We start from the raw sequence: 20,088 nt of genomic DNA, 5'->3' as shown, positions 1-20,088 counted from the left end.
AAAGAATGTTTTTAATGATTAACAATCGGCATTGTTAAGATTCATATTTTTAAGATTTTCAAAGGAACTATTGAGAGTAAAAGGAAAAAACTCAATATTTATAATCATCTGGCTAAATATATGGTTGCAACATAATTTCTCATATTGAGAATGAAAACACTTGGAGAAATCCAGTCTGTCTCTTCTGGCCTTCCCCAGATTCCCTCTTCAGTTACTCTAGTCTTCAAGGACTCTAATAGCTCTTTCCTACTTGAAAATTACAATATAGAGGCCAATAACCACGCATCCTAGGAAGATAAAATTTTGCACTTATTTTAAGTGCATTTTCATCTTCAACATTGAAAACTGAGACGTTTATTCTTTGGCTAGAGTTGTCACTGAAATCTAAGCTTACTAGATTTAGCTTCATAAGTCTTAAAATAGACAAAAAAAAAAAGAAAACAAGACAAAAACCTTTCATTTCTTCTTCACGTTAAAAGATGAACTAAACTGCAATTGTTTCTCAGGCAGAAAGAAGGCAGGGTGTGCTGACTGCAGATACCGAATTAGGATCTGCAAAATAGACATTTTTGCTTTGGTAGGAAAGTCTTTGTGTGCCCCAACACACCAACCCCAAAACATTGTTTCCACAATTATCTTTGCCATCAGAATTTTCTGGCCATTCAATCCCCCTCTTCTCACTTAGAGAACGGCATCCAAAAAATTACAATGGGTCAAAATCAGTGGGAAAATCTGCTCACACTGCTTGTTAGAAAAGGTACTAAATTTGGTCTAAAGTGTTTACCTGGTAGCATTGAGTGGCATTGACAAAATAATTATAAAGGTTTTGAGGCAGCTGAAATACCACGGGGGTCTAGCTATCCACATGACAATTATTTTAGTGGGGACTATCTAAATGGATCTCATTCAGTTTTGTTTTTCAACTAATAAATTTAGGAAATGTTTGCTTTCTGAAAAACAGAGCAAAGATACTGCTTTTCCCACAGAAAGAGTGAGAACTGAGATAGAAATAAATATTCTGAAGAAGTCAATGCCAGCATATGCCTGAAAATCTCATCCCCTTCCTTCTTAGGGAAAGATGGAAAGTAGAATCGACCTAGCTGACTGTCTAGTGTACAAGGCTCCCACTTTGGGATAGTTGTACATGGAACAGTAGTTTTTTTCTAGGGAGAATGTGCTGGAGCACACATTGGTAGTCGTAAAGTTGTAAGGTAGGATATATAGGCTTCTTCTCCCTGAGGGTAGACTTTGATGGTCCAAGAAATTGGATCTGGTCTCAAACAAAGAATCTCCTCTCCCAATCTGTCTGCTTTATTTTACTTTCTTGAAGAAGATGCCTTAATGTGAATGTGGCTAGAATGCAGTGGCTCTAATATTTGTGTTCTCTAGAAAGAAAACCATCAAATGTGGTCATGGGTGTGGTTTCTGAGATGAACCCAGATAGCAAGTACTCTTGAAGGTAACTTAACACCACTACAAGTATGTAAATCCTAGCTAGCAAGAACCTAAGCTGATCAATGATTCAAGCTAAAGCCCAATCAATTTTCCCTTTGGACTATGTTTTGTTGGCACATTTCATTTGGAACGGAAATGTCTGTAGGGAAATGCTCACCTTTGCATCAGAAGTTGAGTTTTCTAGGCCATTCCTAAAATGTTTTCTTTTGAGCTACTGAGGATAACAGGAAGGACATAAGATGTTAACTGATTCCCTGGATAAAATGTACAACTATTCCCAGAGTTTGGTATAATACTGTGATTTGGGGGAAAATGGAGTGAAAATATCTGATGACTCTAACAGGACTGAGTTGGGCGTATCTCACAGAGAATAAGTGCTTACCGGTTCTTACATGAGAAAAAGAATTCCTAGTCATGTGTGTGGATGCATACACACACACACACACACGCACACAAACGCACACACACGCATACACACAAACACACCCTGGGTCTATGTCTCCCTGTCCCCAATTGACAGACTAATCAATTCAGCCTTATCAGTTAAGCAACTCTACACAACGTGGATTTTCAATTTTGACCATCAAGTTGAGAAAAAAATGGGCAATTTGGTAGCCTCATATTGATAGTTGGCCCAATATGTCCTCCTTCCTTGGCATGAATTATATCTGCTAAAATTCCTGTTCCAAGGAGATTTTGATGGTGATTGATAGAGCCAGCACAAGTGTGAAAACAAGAAAATGCTTGTGTGACAGAAGAACTAATCGAGCTTCCTCCCCCAACTTTGCTAACACAAAGCATTATTAGGATCAATGTGATACTCCACCTGCACTTTCATGTGCAAATGCCTTGATGATGACAATGAGTTTATCGGAAGACACATAGTCAAAACTTTTCAAGAGTGGGGAAGGGCCCACAAGAATAGAAAACTAGTGCCTTGGAGAGCTAAAGAGTGAGCAATCCCCTCTCCCCATACACGCTCAACAAATCCCAACTTAATATTTAAAAAACAAGCCGGATTAAATTTAACATGCAGATTACAGGAAAAAATGCCATATCACATGAAAATTTATTGAGTGAAAAAGATTCCTTTTCATTGCATTATACAACAGACTGTGCTAAGAGTCACTTTGGAAGAATGTGCAGCATTCAGAAGTTGTATCTCATCATGCAGTCACTCAGGAGCATTTTATCTCAAAGTGCGTGCACAGACTCAGACAACTGCAAACTATTTCAGCTATAACCTAGAGCGATTTCCCACATACTGTACTATGAAAACGCTTCAGCTTTGTGCAACTTGTCAAGGCTGACTGCATGCACATATATATATTATTTATTTGTTTGAAAAGACAACAATTTAGAATAAGAAAATATATAAGCAGCATTCATGTAATACAGATTTCCTGAGAATAGTGTGTGTCATATAAATCTTTGAGAAATAATTTGTATTCATTTGAAAACCATGATATAAAACATTTCTCTCAATTAAAGCAGAGTCTTCTAAAACTGATATACCCATGAGGGGCTGTCAATATTTTGATGTCAACAATGATGAAGGCATAGCTAGATTCTACTGCATTGTTTCACAAAAGGAAAATTTCAGATAATTTTTTCATTGTTTCTCTATTTTTCCATCGGTTTCAAAAAATATCAGAGAAAACATTTTCTAAATCAATGTATTATAATTTTTTATTAAAAACACCTTTCTCTTTTCATGTTTTTCTCTCTAGTAATCAATATGGTTATATAAAAATAACTCAGAAAGAAAAGAATTCTCAAGGACAGAGCTATCATTATTCTTTACTATAAGACAAATGTCTTTGTCTGTGTCCCTAATTTAGAAAGGGACATAAATGTCAGGTTCATTTATGTCTTCAACAGGCATAGAGAGTATTTATCCTCAGGCATGTGTATACATTTAACTAACAACAACAAAAAAGGACTTGCAGATGCTACAAAAATGGAGGCGTTCAAAGTTCCTTCGTGTAGTTAGTAGAATTAGTTGCTATGAATAAGCAGGTGGCAGAAACAAAACCTCTCTGGAATCTGAATGGAAGAATCCCTTGTGGCAAGGGAGTGGGAGGGAAATTTAGAGTCTGAGGTTCTTCCCCTTGTTCAGTCAGAGGGCAAGTAGGGAAGTGAATAGTTCTGACAAAAACCAATCAACCAACCAACAACTATAATCTATCAGCTTCTCCCTGGCGGGAAAGAAGGAAAAGTCAAAAAAAAATTCAGTGTTAAAATTATAAAAATAGTTTTCTAGTTAAGAGAAACTTTATACTTTTCTTGCTAGAGAAACCCTTGCAAATATATTACAAAGTAGCTTTATTCCCATTGGGTTTAATCTGATCTTTATACAATTTGGAAATAACTGTACTTTGTTAAATTGCACAAAAAATAATCACATATTTGTATGATTATGTATTCCTCATCCCATTCCCAGGGGAAGAAAACTGAGATTAGCTTTGTTTTGCAAGAAAAAGTGTCTTGATTTCTACCATATATTTTCTTAATTCAACTCTTCTCTTCTTTCCCATCCTTCTCCCATAGTTTATGCCTCCACCAGACTTTCTTTAGTTGAATGAGTCATCATTCCTACAACATCAGCCTGTGAACATTCACACTCACAGATACAGAGTTCAGAGAAACAGCAACTCCACAACAAAGCAAAAATGATGTCTTTCACAATTAATTTGACTTTGTTTCTAGTGCGTTTTCAAAAATAAACCAAACCAATCTACCAAAGAAGTAATAACAGAAAACTCCCTTCAGTGATGAAAAGAAAGTAAAACTCAAAAAATGTATGTCTTTTACAAATAATATAAATTTATATTCATGCATTGTTTTCATCAGCTCATGAGCAAGAGTGCACATTGTTGGAAAAGCTTAAGTGTTGCAAAGCATCTGGCTTCTGTTTTCCTGAATAAATAAGCCACAATGGCATACTGTGTAACTGGTCTCAGAGCTGCATGAATTGTAACTTGCATTCCATATTGTTAAGGTGCAAAGGTACAAGGAAAACCAACATATTTACAGCATTTCAAGTTATTCTGTGAGTGTTGTAATAAATCAGGGAGGTGGAAATTAAATATACTATAAAACAGCTTTCCACAGTAAAATATGGATTCATCAAGTTCTAAATGATATGAGAACACGCATCCATACTTTATAACTCTGTGGCTCTATTGGCATTTAGCAAAAAAAAAAAAAATGCAGTAAAACTGAATCTGCCAGTGATAAAACAGGTTAGAATGTCGCCAATGCAATAGAATATTATTTCAATGAATGGTATTCTTTTTGGAGTCTTAGATTTTTGGTTTGACTACTAAAGATGTGCAACTCTTCAACTGCATAGTCAATGTAAAGCAGCATAAATTCCCTGTGGCACAGATCCAAAATCTCAGCAAGAAATAAGGGAAATTTCTATGAAACAGTAAGCTGAAGGGACATGGAATTCAGGCAGCAAAGGTAATAATTGATTTGCCATTTCTTGTAAGTATCTCAACTCAGCCTAAGGTTCCAAAGACATCAAAAGATTAGTATGTGGGTGAGGACCACATGATACTTTAAGTCATGCCTGGCTTGTGTACATTTACATGGAAATCTGTCTCTAGAAACCTCGTCATCACCCTTCCTATTACACTGCAGCTGATGGAAGGTGGAGGTTTCCAAACACACAACTCCCTGAGGCTGGTTCTGAGAATTAGATCCTGGCTTCCTGCAATGTCAATTTAACCATTTTTTTTTAAGGTCATGAGTCATTTGTTTTCTTCCCTAGAAGCCTGGATATTTCAAATCCCAGAGATGGCTGTGATGCATTTCCAAGTAACATATTATACATATGTTTTGCCAGGTATGCCTTTCTCCTAGATCCCACCTAGAATTTGAAGTTGCCATCATGCCCACTAATGGTATTGCCCCTGCTGGGCAACAGGTATCAACTAAGGCCATTCATGGTGAACAGGGTGACCACTTTTTCTCCGTTGTTGCTGCAAATGTTCTAGTTCAGCCTCATACATCATTTCTTGGACTAAGTACTTCTCCCTTCGTATTCGGTCATATAGATTCTTTGGTACATCTGGAATCAGGTAGGCGATGAATGACTTGATTCCAAAAACAAGGTGCTGAAAATTTAAGAGAAGAAAGTACATTTTCAACGATTCTGAAATGCTAATTATAAAACAGAAGTCATGAACAATGTTGCATTTGCCTTACAATCAAGCATCGGAACCAGTATGTGCCATCTAGAATATTAATATTTTCAAAATTATATTGGGAATACAATTATTGCCTTCCATCACATAAGTATTCCAACAAAGACATGTTGATGTCACCTTATAAACATTGAATGAATCTGAAATTCACACCTATAAAAACCTTATATATTATGCAATACTGTTATGATATGCTTTGTTATACACAGATAAGAGAGATCACGTGCAGGGACAATCCTTGTTGGATAGATTATAACACACCGTGTACAAAACACACAGAATACAGTCCTGCCTGTGATGTTGGATTTGGACTCAACCCCCAGCACATATATTTTTCAGAATTTCTACTCTATTAAAAGCATATATTATTATAACTGCTCTAAAATATCTTATCTCTATTAATTATTTATTCTATGATAAAAATAGATTTAAAAAATAAACTGATAAAAGTATTGTATTTTAAAAAAGCAGGGACAAAAATCAAAAGGTAATACGCCAGTGGTTAAAAGTACAGATGCTGACTGAGACTGCCTATGTTTGAACCCTACTCTGACACTCATTAGTTGTGTAACCTTATGCAAATCACCTATGTTCTCTATGTCTCAGCTCTAAAGTGATGCTAATAATAGTGTCTCTTAAAGGTTGGTATAAAAATTAAATGAGTAAATATATTTGAAAGGCTCAAAGGAGTGCTTCGCACAGTATAAGCACTACTTAAATATTATCTCCAACTATTATAAATGCATCCTATTTCTTTTCCCATGAACAATAAGTCTTTTAATTTCTCAGAAAAGAAGAAAAATCTGATTGACAGACTTAGGATGATCTGTAGAAAAGAACCCATTCACCTAAAGACTTTGCGACAGTAGTCTCTATGTGGAAAGGAAGAAGGCACTTTTAACTGGGCTTGCTATATGTGTCCCAGGACTGCATAGTATTGATAGATCATAGAAAAGCAGGTCATATTTTCCCACAGAGAAGCAGATCAAGAGCTTCTTTCCTGACCAAATATTTGATATTCACAGAAATAGCCAGCAATGTGACTCAAGAGTATAGATATAAAAATTAAAATCATTTGTTACAATTTAAATTAGTAAGAAAGAATATGCTCCAAGTCCTATATGATAGTAATAGAGAAGCCTATAAACTGATTCACAGAGAGAGTTTGATATGCAAGGATGGCTTAATATTAAAAAGGAAATCTTTTTTTTTAAGCTAGAGTTTGATACCCATTTATCAGACACTATCATAACCAATCATCTTAAACAAAAAACGTACAGCAGATATCATACTTAAAGAAAAAAATCAGAAATATTTCCATTGAAGTTGGAAAAAAGACATGTTTGTTCACACCTCTGCTATTCAACACCATGTTGAAGTTTCCAGCAACACAGTAAGGCAAACAAAAGCAATGAAACATAAACCTTGGAAGTTAACATACAAAACTGTTGTTATTTGCAGCTGGTATTATCATTTGAAAAGACAATCCCAACCAGTTTAACAGACAGACTACTAGAACCAGTAAGATACTTAAACAAGGAGGTATGCTCATCTTCGAAAGACTATTTGTATTCCGGCAAAAATCAAGCGAATCTTATAATGAAGTTTAAGACAGTACTCATAGCAGCAATAAAAATATCTATAAAGGTTCTAGAAATAAAAAGGTACAAATAAGTAAGAGAATATTTAAAAATCTATTAAAGGACATAATGATTTGAATAAATTCTACATTCATTAATGGAACAGCACAGATTTTGTAAATAAGTCAAAATTTGATTTCTACAAATGTAATTCTAACCAAGGTCCTTGCTCAATATTCAGGGGAACCTGAAAAATGGCTTCTAAAATTTATATGAATGATTAATAACTCCAAATAGCTAAGATAATTTTTTAAAATAAGAGCAAGTGTGGCAGGGTGGACGGTCACTTGCTTTATCAGATATGACATATTAAAATATTGCATTTAAATAGTGCAATAGTGATCCAGGAACAGACAAATGGAGTGATAAGTCAGAATACTGAGGCCAGAGATACATCCATGACTACGTAGGAACTTGGAATATTACAGAGATGGATTTACAAATCAGTGGATAGATAATAGATGATTTAGTAAAAAGCAGTACAAAAATTATTTCATTATATGGAGAATAACCTTTTCCCTCAGACTCTATAAAAACTCCTGGTATTAAAGACATGTAATAGGTAAGACTGTAAAGTTAATAGTAAAAAATGTAGTAGAATATCTTTTTGAACTGGAGATAAGGAAAATGTCCTAAATAAGCTCTACAAAATAAGCACAAACCATAAAAGGAAAACAATGATGCACATGACTACATCATAATTGAACATTATCTGTTTACAGATAAAGTTAATAAGTTATGGACAAGGAAAAGATATCTGCTGTGTATATAACTGGTGAAGATTAATATGCAGAATATATAAGGAAATTGTAAAATTTAGTAACTCAACCAAAAATGGATCAAGGTTATAAATTTAGAAAAAAATGAAGCCCAAATGGCTTTCTAGTACTAAAAGTGATGGTCAGTGTCATTAGTAAACAGAATAAAACAAAAAAAATTAAAGCAAAATATTACCTTACTCTTATACAACTGCAAAATGTTAGAAATTCAGATACTATGAAAATCTGGTGAAAATCCAAGAGAATTTTGAAGAGCAATCTGTTGGTATTACATGAAACCGAGTACGTGTATAAACTAACAATTCCACACCTGAGTAAAATACTCCTTAAAAACCCTTAAATATGTTTACAAGGTAACATGCCCAAGATTCTTAATAAAAGATTTATTGAGGTAGAGAGAATTATTGTAGGTCTAAGCACCTATCCTTAGGGGATTATGGTATTTAATTTTGATGAACTATCATAAATAGACAAAAGAAATTATAAATCTCATGGATAGATGTCTCTCTAGATCTGAAAAAGTAAAATAGGTAAGAGATAAAAATGAATTATTACATAATACCATTGAGGTAATTTTGAAAAAGAATACTTAAAATAATACTATATATATATATATATATATATACACACACACACACATATATATTCAGTATACTTATAAACAAACATATATTCAAATAAAGATGTGGAAAATCTTCCACAGAAGAAAAGACAGTGGGTGCTTTTGGAGCGGGTGGGTTATGGGGAATGAAGAGGAAAAAAAAAAAGGAATCACTGGGCTTATGGATCCATGATGGTAGGTTGCTGTTAATTGAGGCATTTGATTAAGTCTTTCTACCTGAGCTCCAAAAGAAGATGAAGAAGAAAAAAGTGTACATTTTAACACACAGAATAAAAAAGACTTTTTGGAATCATTGGATTGGAAATATGCTTTAAACTCTTTTGCTACCTGTAATAAAATAGAAAGTCAAACTTCATCAGGAGACATTTTTATAGGCCCAAAGAGTCACTAAATAATAGAATTTAGTCCTGGATTAAACCTTATTTCATATGCAAAAAAGTCTTATGTATGGCTATCTTTTTCTCTCCATAATTTTGGCCATAGGAAACAGATGCATTTAAAGTTTTTCCATAGACCTTATGCCTTGCATATCTCTCTCAATATATTCCAGTGCTAAGTTCTTCACTGTATCAAGCTGGTTATATTTTAAGCAAGGCAATAATACTGTAGCTTCTCCAAAATTTCTTCACAGACTACAATCTAAAATTATTGCATGACTCTGATCATCAAAATCTGTGCACGTTTTATAAAAGTGTTCTCAGGCATAATTTATTGAATTATGCACTGTTGCTGTACAAATACACATGATCAACTATAATTAGAGTTGATTGTTCAGAAAATAAGTCTCTCCACCCCGATGAATAAATATGGGTTCTTTTGTTAGATGATGAAAACCAACCTTTCCTTTTTAAATTTGGTTATTAGGAGGCTCAAAACTAAGTTGAAGTAGAGTTGATTTACAATGTTGTATTAGTTTCAGGTGTAAAGCAAAGTGATTCAGTTATACATACATATATATCTATTTTTTTTCAGATTATTTTCCCTTATAGGTTATTACAAAATATAGTTCCCTGTGCTATACAGTAGGTCTTTTTGGTTATCTATTTTGTATATAGTAGTGTGTATATGTTAATCCCAAATTCCTAATTTATCCCTCCCCTTTCCCCTTTGGTAACCTTAAGTTTGTCTTCTATGTTAGTCAGTCTGTTTTTGTTTTGTAAATGTTTATTCGTGTCATCTTTTTAGATTCCACAAATAAGTGACATCATATGATATTGGTCTTTCTCTGTCTGGCTTACTTCACTTAGTATGATAATCTCTAGGTCCACCCGTGGACCTAGAGATTATCCTAGTTTTCTGATATAAATACTCTTTAACTTACATTATTCAGTTCTTGCTTTTTTGCATGTCATAGTGGTTTCCTTGTATCTGAACCTTTTACAGGGACATACTCAAGTCCTGTTTTGGAAGTCAGTGACAAACTGACTTCAGAAAGGCAACTAGGGACTTCCCTGGTGGTCCAGTGGTAAAGAATCCGCCTTGCAATGCAGGTGACGCTGGTTCAATCCCTGGTCGGAGAACTAAGATCCCACATACCGCGGGGCAAGTAAGGCCGTACGCCGCAAATGCTGAGCTCACGCGCCTCAACTAGAGAGCCTGCATGCCACAAATTACAGAGCCCACATGCCCTGGAACCTGTGAGTCGCAGCTAGAGAGAGAAAACCTGCACACCACAAATAGAGAGAAGCCCGTGCCCTGCAACAAAGAGCCCACATGCCTCAACGAAGATCCCTCGTGCCGCAGCTAAGACCCGACACAGACAAAAATAAATAAATAAATAATAAATCTTAAAAAAAAAAAAAAGGCAACTAATATATCAGTCAGAAAAGCATTTACCTAGAGTAATTTTATCAGCCTGTGACTAACCTCAAACACAATAATGAAGGCCAATCTAGCAGCGAGGATATGCCAGTATTGTAGGGTAAATTCATAGGGTTTGGAACTCCAAGGAGGACCTCTGTAGTCTCGGTACCTAAAATCCACAAAAACAAAGAATTTGAAGAACAGAGACCAAAATGTGGAGGGCCCAAAATGTTCTTAATTTGTCAAAACTCCAAAATGACAGTTTAAATGGGTCCATTAGCATGTTGAAGGGAGGAGACGGAATGGTGAAAGCAAAAAGAAAATATAACTATAATTTATAAGTAAATACCTGCAATAACCAGATTTTCCCATGCCAAGCTCACTCAGGTCAAAGAAGGATAGGCTATTGTTGACATATCCTGTTAAACAACTGGGAGAAAAGAAAAGAAAGCATGCGTGGTTCAGAGATTCATGAATTTCTAGTCCAATTCCTTCATTACAAATGACAAGATTTAGTAAGTGCCATTATGCCTTTCATTATAATTATAAACTCCTAGCAACTCAGCTCTCTGATTCTATTCTCTGACTCCCATTACATCTGTGATTATGACTTAATGAGACAGACTTTTGCCTGCCGTTTACCTCCAATAGTTTCTATTTTGCCTTATCATTTGGCTTATGTTTTATTAAGTGTTTACTATGCACTAGGCATTGTGGTAATTACTTCCTATATTTATGCATTGAAACTGCATACATATATATAAACATGTAACATGATTTGGATAATTAACATCAAACAGCCAACTGATAAACATGTTTATTTGTAATTTATTAACTTATTCAATACATATTTATGGAGGACCGAAAATCTGTTAGAACAATTCTGGATGCTCGGTATTCAACAGTAAACAAAAAAGGCAAAATTCCCTACTCTGGTGGTTAGGTATTAAACTGTGATCAGGGTTAAGTTTTACAATAGCCTTAGAACATGTATATTATTATCTTCACCACATAGATAAAAGAACTAAGATTTACAGAGACTAAATGACTTTCTCTAGGCCTATAACTGTCAAAATTTCTGGTCTCAGATGCCGTTTACATTTCAAAAAGCTATTGAGGATCTCAAGGAGCTTTTTGCATAGGGGTATATCTATTGATATTTACCACATTAGAAATTGAAATAGAAATTTATGTTCATTCATTTACAATAACTATCACATCCATTCAAATAATATAAATAACACATTTGAAAAATAGTTATATACTCCAAAAGAAAAAAACGGTAGTGAGAAGAATGACACTGATTTACATGTTTGCAAACACCTTAATGCCTGCCTTAATAGAAGACAGCTGGATACTCATACCCGCATTAAATCTATTGCAATATGTTGTTTTGGTTGAAGGGTAAGTAGAAAACCTGGCCTCATGCAGACAAGTAGTTGGAATAAGGAAGACTATTTTAATATCATTTCAGATAAATGTCAATATTTTTCTTTGCTATTACACCAAAGCTCTACCTGTGGTCATTTCTTAAAGTTTAGTTGTAGGGTGGAATCTTCGTGTAACTGAACTTTCATATGCATTGTTCCATATGGATTTTTTATTAAAATCCATAAGTCTGTCTTGTACTTTGAATTCGTCATTTATCCATGCATGATTTTGTAACACCAAATTGGGGCCATTTGGAGAACGTGTGTTCCCTGAATTATGCAGATCTTCCAAATGTTGATATATTTTTACTATAGACCATGAAAAAGCACAATTGTTAATATCATCACTGACTTTTAACAGAAAAAAAAAACCTATAAGTATGGGGAAACTTTAAATCTCAACAAATATTGTCAATTATTTTCCTTAAAATGACAAGCTAATTTTGTGCATTCTGTAAAAGAGTGTTTGCTAAATACCCAAGTCTGAATACTCATAGCTTGTCTGACAATTTTATTTCAGGTTAAAAAAAAAAGTTTCTTTAGTTTGCAACTCCAAAAGTTTCACTTTTCTTTGACACGCTCATCACACTTTAGGATGTAGCAGAAGCACTTTATGCGCACTCTGCCTTTTGTTGAATAGAATATTGAGAAGACATTTATTCAAGGGTGGAGATTTGGTAAAATGAATAATTATTACTGCTTCATCAAAGACATTCTGAAATTTCTTACTGGCATTTTAAAAATGGTGAATGTAGAGTGGTGAGAAATAGAATCATTACCAGTATTTTTTGGTGCCACTGCCTTGAGTGATGCAAAGCCACCAGAATATTTTATCCCACTGCTTTTGTACCATCTGTGCATATGTCAATGTGGTGAAAAAAGCAAATAGTATCTTAGTATTATTATGAAAATAGTATTGACCTCATGGACCCTGAAGGAGATATGCAGGCCATAGGTTGAGAACCACTGCCCAGAACATAGAGTTGTTAGAGACTGGAATCAAGTGCCCATTTATCTTATTCTAAACCCCAAATTTTAATTACAGGGCAACACTGACTTCAACTTCACTCCCCTCCCTGGCCATTCTAGACCTCATAACTTATCATTTCAGCTTGCCAGTATCATCCTCTCCATTGCCACCTTGTTTTTTTGCCCCCTTGCTCTGAAAATTTCCAATCTGAATGAATTTACTCCAGTTTAGCTGCTAAACGTACCTGGAGAAAATTAAATACCAGGAAGCCCCTATGAATGTGTGGTTTCAGACTCACATAAGTCCTCCACATCTCTTCTTGAAATGATTCTACATCCCTTGTCACTGCTAATGGAGAAGGGGTCAGGTGCTATCTACATGAAAAGTCAGTACCTGGAATGTGAACAGAGCTTATACCCATCCAATCTCATTTTCACCTGCCACTAGGTGGCAGTAAAGACACTAACAAATAATGCCTGTAAGGAAGAGGGCTGCCAAGCGAGCCTACATATTTTAAACCATTAAAATCTGCTTCTAGACCATTTTGAATAAAGAAAAAAGAGACTTTTGGGTTTTTCACTATTAATACTAAAAACCAATTTATATCTGTTTAGTGTTTTACAGTTCATAAAATGTTACCTCAGGCACCATTTCTTAAACATAGGTCCAGATTGATGATGTGCCTTTCAGTAAAAGGCAAAGTTAGCACTTAAATCTTGGGAGTTTGACTTCAAGTTAAAATCTCTTGACAAGACTCCAATATATAAAAGAAAACCTCCTGCCTTTATTACCGCTCTTTGAAAAATTGAGACGTACATTTGTGTTCAGAAAGGCACTGCAGTGTTCTGAGACAAATGAGTTCATCTGCAGGACTAAGGGCTGACTTCATCCTAAACCGGGGCTCTGCTTGCTCGGGCACACGTCCCGCATCTAGATAAGATGCATGTCCAGAGCTGCTCCTGAAGGAAGGAGGAGACACAGCTTCTCCTATCACTGCTTTATTTCCTATCACTACTTCCACACCTAAGGCTAACCTCCAGCTAAAACTCCAGTTTCTCTCTGTCTCCAAGTCCTGTGCTCCCTTGCATTCTTCAAGCTTTCAAGAAGGAAAGATCTGAAAAACTCATATCCCCTAAGGCAGGTGATTTTTGTCCCCCAGGGACCATTTGGCAATGTCTGGAGACATTTCTGGTTGTCACAAGTCGGGGAGCAGGGAGGTTGCTCTTGGTATCCACTGGGTAGAGGCCAAGGGTGCTGCTAAACATCCTTTGGCACAGGACACCCCTCCTCCTCAAAAATGGGATTATCTGGTCTATAATGTCAATAGTGCAGAGGTTGAGAAACCCTGTTCTCAAGTGTTGATTTAAATTTTAACACAAAAGAAAAAGGAGACAGGTCTAGGGTATCATTTTCTGCATGCTTAAAATCTCTAGCAGTAAATTCCTTTAGAAAAATCTCTAGTCACATAGCTGACAGTTTCTTCATATTCTGTATATCCCCACAAACTAGCTTAATTCCCTTCAGTAATTCAACTAGTATAGGCCTCAATTTCCCATCTATATAGACAAAATATTGCATTGGATTCTTTCAAAGTTCTCTTCTAGTTCTAAATTTAACTTCTAAATACATTAAAATGTTTTTAACATTTTAATACCGGTGATGCATTTACACAGAAAATCATAGACTCTAAAATTATTTGCTGTAAAAAACACTGTTGCCCTTTTTATCCCACTTGATTCCATCTAATAAACACATAAACGCAATGATCAGAAACATTACCCTTAATGGTCACAGAACAAAGCTTGCCAATAAGTTCCCATTTTAATTACAAATAAAAAATGTGTACATTTCAACCCTACCTTTCACTATATTCAAAATGACTTGCACAGGGCCCATATTTGTATTCGTAGACAAAACGTGGGATGTAATCAGATGTAATAGCAATTACAAACGCATTGGTAATCACAGCCAATATACCAATTCCTTCAAGAATTCCATACCAGATACCTAGTAGAAGAAAGATTAAAGATAGTGAGTAAAAAGAAAAAAAGTTAAAACCCTTTAATCAACCTTAATTTGGAAAAAATGTTTTAGTTATGTTGGAACCACGGCTCTGTCCATTATTTACTTTCTTAGGATGGTATGTATCTCACTACAGATATTACAGCTATTGAATACTTTTCCATAGAGGGGAGGTAGACACCATGTAGAGAGATTTGAAAATTAAAATATCGTTAGGAACTGGTTCATGTCTGTACCAATGAGATATAGACACAGCTGCTTAAGATTCTTCAAAGCCTATGTACAGAACTTGATGAGGTACTCAAACCTATAAAAATAAAATTCTACATCATTGTGTGAACTCTGAAATATCTGTATTCACTATGGGTTTTGCCTTTATCTTTGTCAGCTACCTTTTTAATGTAAAAATATGAAAAAGTAAAACTAGTTTAGTGTCAAGACCTGGAAATCACTAGTTGACATTTTCTGCTTCTTAAGAGGCCAATCTGGCATCATATAGATACACAAAAAAGCTTTTGAAATTGTATATAGTTATCAATAGACTATTGATTATGGTCAAAACTGATGTTTCAAATAGGATTAAAGTTAACTTTAAAAAATAATGGAATGAAAAAATAAGCTCTGGAAAGGGATATATGAGATCCTTTTCAGTTACAAATAAGTTTATGAAATAGCATGTTCAGTATGAACTTACTCTCAACTACGAGTTATAACTAAACTTACTCTCATTTCATTCTTTGGTTAACGAAAACAGTTTTGTTATGGCTGGAAGGGAGCTCCAGCAATAGAAACCCACATTGTGCTAAGTAAGATCAAGCCACCACTTGGCCTTAGCAATGCAAAAATCATGTAGTTGCTGAATCTTACCTATGTCGGTTGCTCTGGCTGGCAAAGGCCTCCGCCACTGGGTGACAAATTTGTACGCATCCAGCCTGATTTCAATGATATTGTTTAACAAAGCCAAAAGAGGGGCCAGAGGAAAAGCCGCAACAAAAATGGTGGTAAAACCAAACTGCAAAACTGTAAAGGGAGAGGGTTAGAAAATCGGTAATATAAACAGTATCATTTATTGAGTGCTTTCTTTGTGCCATATTAGGCATCTTTACATAGATTGCCTTTAATCCTTCCAACATCCCTACAAAGTAAGCACGCTTATCCCACTTTACAGTTGAGAAAACTGTAGCTCATACATGTTAAGTAAACTGGCTAAAGGGTAGATAGATAAAAAATGTTAAAACCTGCATTCAAACTCAGATCTCAATAGATTGAAAGTCTATGAGCCTTTCACCTCTATGCCATGCAGCATGAAGGAAGAAAAACGTCACAGAAGGACTTGAAGAAAAATGCTTAGTCCTAGAAAGGAAGCAAGAGACCTAATCTTGTCCTCTCTTTTTATAGATGATAAAACTGAGGGCCAGAGAACAAAAGCAAATGTCAAAACAACATGCAGTGACCTTAACAGTTGGAATGGGAATCCTTATTTTTGTAATATAAATAAGTAAGCTTCTTGAAGACTCAAGACTCAGACTGGGTCTGTGCAAATGTTTATTGTGAGAAAGAATTATTGCTTTATTTGGGTGGGCTGATACATTTCTTAACATAGGAATGGGTTTTGCTTTATTTTGTTCCTTTAAAATATTTGCTCAAAAGGTATGTGCTTTCTTTCATTTTGGTCAAATGTTATGGTTGACAGGACAAAATGCATAAGCCTTCCAAGGGGACTGCTTTAATATCTTCTCTAGCTCTGCTGAGATAAAGGTACAAATGTGTTTTAGAATGCTTGGGATTGGAAAGGAGAGAGACGGTTTTCTCTCTTGAATCAGAGCCTGAGTGAAGTAGAAAAAAAGTATCAAGAAGGTCAAATAGCTTTGCAGAAGGTTCTTTCCATACCCATCTCTAAGTACTCATCCATCAGTCCGTGAATATTCATGGGCTGTAGATTCCAATCATTTTCCCACTGAGGTATGGAAGCATCTTGTATTCCCCGCTTGATTTTATGTCGTGACCACCAGTTCTGGATCAACCTGCATAAAGACAAAGGCCTTTTAAGCTCATATTTAAGCACCTGGTAAACAATTTATAGTGTATTAAGAAAAGAGAAACTCCAACTACCTGGGACTACACTAAGCATGCCTGGGAATTGGGTGGGGGGCGGTCTTTGCAGGGTCTGAACTTTAAATTTAGCAAGGAAGAAGAGGCCTCAGACTTCCTAGACCCTATAAACATCTACATAGTTATCAAAGAGTTGATCCTCCCACATACTAGGTGCTTCCTGATATTGATTAGACAAATACTCATTTCTGTGATTCCTTCCCCTACCCCACCTATATAAATACCTAAACTCTTATGCTGCCTGTTGTGATTGGATCTGAGCCCTTCCTTCCAAATCTTCTGGGCTATGCTCTCTGAACATGAGTAAAATCATGTTTCACATTAGATAACTGAGCCCTACCTAGAGTTTCAAGAGATGTAGTTTCTAGTCCTCACCCTACAATGCATTAGCTGTGTGTCTTTTAGCAAGTCACTACACTTCTCTGAGTTTATAAATATGAAGGGTTCAAGCGATTACACTCTGCTCCTATAGTGAACAATAATTTACAGGTAAGGAATCTGTGTCTCAGTCCATTTATCAGACTTGGAAAGGAAGTAGCAACACTCTTTCCCTAACCCAGGGGCAGTCTTGAAATTATACGACTCAGAAATATCCTGGTATGCAAACATTGTAGACTTCTGGGTAATGAATTATCTTAAGAGTTAGACAAAAATTATCTCTAGGATAAGGTGAATCTCACAGGACTCAATGAACAGTACCCAACTCTCAATTTTAATTAATCATGGACCAAGAGCTTCAGCGGGGGTTGGAAGAACCACCATAGTTAGATCAAAACGTCAGGTAGCGCTTCAATGTGTGCTCCATGGAGGTTGCCTCTGGAGCCTCGTGAAGATGAAAAAGGGGGTTAGGAATGGAAGGCCTGCTTGCTTATATTCTAGTTATTTCAGTCTGCTTAAGATTTTACTTGAGGAAAGAGAATTGTGCTTTAAAAGTTTAAAAATCATTGCTTTAGGGACTGGTTCACTCCTGCTAGAGTTTCTTCAGCAGTTTTTCCAGCTGTTGGGAAAACCCCACCAGGATCTCATTTGTCATGGTACCCTTGGGATTTGATATACAAAATCCAGGCTTACCTCTTAGGCAAGGCCATGGTGAAAATGTGATGTCCAAAGTGCATGGTATGTACAGAAATACATAGATAATAATAACAACAAGAATCATTCTTAATATTACAATGACTACTACACCATCTTGACTGTGCTTATGAAGTACCCACACCATGTCAGATCCTGTGCTAGGCACCTGATACCTAATTTACTCAAATATTTTCAAATTATGTTCCTCAAACTTTATGTTTCAAAGAGGTAAGCCAAAGATAGAAAGGAATACGAAAAATGGACTGGGCTTCCCAAACCTCCATGCCTATTCTCCCTTCACTTAGAAGAGATTCATTTTAATCTGTTTTGACTATTGAGGATTTGTGTAAACATCTCTTCACAAAAAGCTTCTGTCATTTATTGATGAAGGTTTAAATACCATTGGGTCATCTCATTTAATCTTTATAAATCCCTTATTTTACAAATTAAAAAAAATGTCTCAGAGAGGTTAAGTAAATTATAAGCAACTTTAGCAAGAGGCAGAAAAGGAATTTGTACCAGGTCTCCACAATTTCCCAGTCCGATGCACTGGGTTAATATCACCTCTCCAACTCCCAGGTCTCTGCTCAGGAATATCCTGATGCTACTTAAGGGCCAAGGAGGAGAAAGAAACATGGTATAATTTTATGACTGAGCCTAAGTTATTTATATCATTAATCAAGTAACCAGTTCTTTCCCCATAGTATGGAAATTCCTAAAAATTATAATGTTTTTAATTAATTAGGCCTCAATACTTCCATACCACAATGTTTTAAATACACTCTATTTCACTGTATTCTAAAGGATAATATATTTTAACAGTTGTAAAAGTGGGCATTCAGGGTCCTTCTATGTCAGTATTTCACAGTTAGAATTTATCTATGGGGAAAAACCAGAATGCTGTTGTTTTGATATTATCACAATCAATCCTGTTCTAAATATTTATTGCTATTGTTGTTGTAACAAAGAGCCCCAAACCTCCCCACACAGGATTTTAATTTTATTTCATTCTTAAAGGGGGGAGATAGAAATGGAGGTTCTCTGCATTAAACAAAAACAACAACAACCTTGGTCTTTTGGTAGCCAAAAGAAACCAGAAATTTATCTTTGTCCTCAAGAACCTGCACTGCCAATAATATTTTAAGAATACCAACAAGTGTCTTAAGATGTTGAACAGAGTACAAGTTACTCTATATCCATCATTTCCTCTAATTCTTATAACGGTTCTTGAGGTAGATATAGCTGTTGAGCCTCTCTTAGAGATGTGAAAACTGAGGCACAGAACGGTAGATTGGCTTACAAATGGTCACACATTTAGTAAGGACCGGAGTAGGAACTGAACTGTCATCTCTCTGATTACCAAGTCTCAATTCTTAAGAACTAGTTCTTCTTAAATGTATGGACACCAAGGGGGGAAAGTGGCAGGAAGGGGGTGGTAGTGTGATGGATTGGGAGATTGGGATTGACACATATACACTAATATGTATAAAATGGATAACTAATAAGAACCTGCTGTATAAAAAAATAAATAAAATAAAATTTAAAAATTCAAAAAAAAAAAAAGAACTAGTCTTCTTTGTTACTCTATAGAAGGCTAGTTTAAATATTAAGTACTCTTAGAACAAAAAATTTCACAATTTGTATGGAAACATGAAAGACCCCGAATAGCCAAGGCAATCTTGAGAAAGAAAAACAGAGCTGGAGGAACCAGGCTCCCTGACTTCAGACTATACTAAAAAGCTACAGTAATCAAGACAGTATGGTACTGGCACAAAAACAGAAATATAGATCAATGGAACAGGATAGAAAGCCCAGAGATAAACCCACACACATATGGTCACCTTATCTTTGATAAAGGAGGGAAGGATATACAGTGGAGAAAAGACAGCCTCTTCAATAAGTGGTGCTGGGAAAACTGGACAGCTACATGTAAAAGTATGAAATTAGAACAATCCCTAACACCACAC

The 20,088-nt window shown here is 35.5% G+C and overlaps 1 protein-coding gene across 1 annotated transcript in view; it reads right to left on the bottom strand.

Moving 5' to 3' along the window:
- Window positions 1-5,396: 5,396 nt before the first annotated feature.
- Window positions 5,397-20,088, bottom strand: part of ANO3 (anoctamin 3) — a 439,317-nt gene continuing 424,625 nt past the window's right edge. The window contains 6 exon segments of the mRNA XM_024119081.1: window positions 5,397-5,579; window positions 10,577-10,682; window positions 10,863-10,943; window positions 14,773-14,920; window positions 15,803-15,955; window positions 16,826-16,959. Of these exon segments, the coding sequence (XP_023974849.1) occupies window positions 5,397-5,579; window positions 10,577-10,682; window positions 10,863-10,943; window positions 14,773-14,920; window positions 15,803-15,955; window positions 16,826-16,959 (805 nt within the window).

This window comes from Physeter macrocephalus, chromosome 16 (assembly GCF_002837175.3).
Source record: "Physeter macrocephalus isolate SW-GA chromosome 16, ASM283717v5, whole genome shotgun sequence".
NCBI lineage: Eukaryota > Metazoa > Chordata > Mammalia > Artiodactyla > Physeteridae > Physeter > Physeter macrocephalus.
Note: the sequence above shows the minus strand (reverse complement) of the source record. Positions and strands in the feature narration are given on the sequence as shown.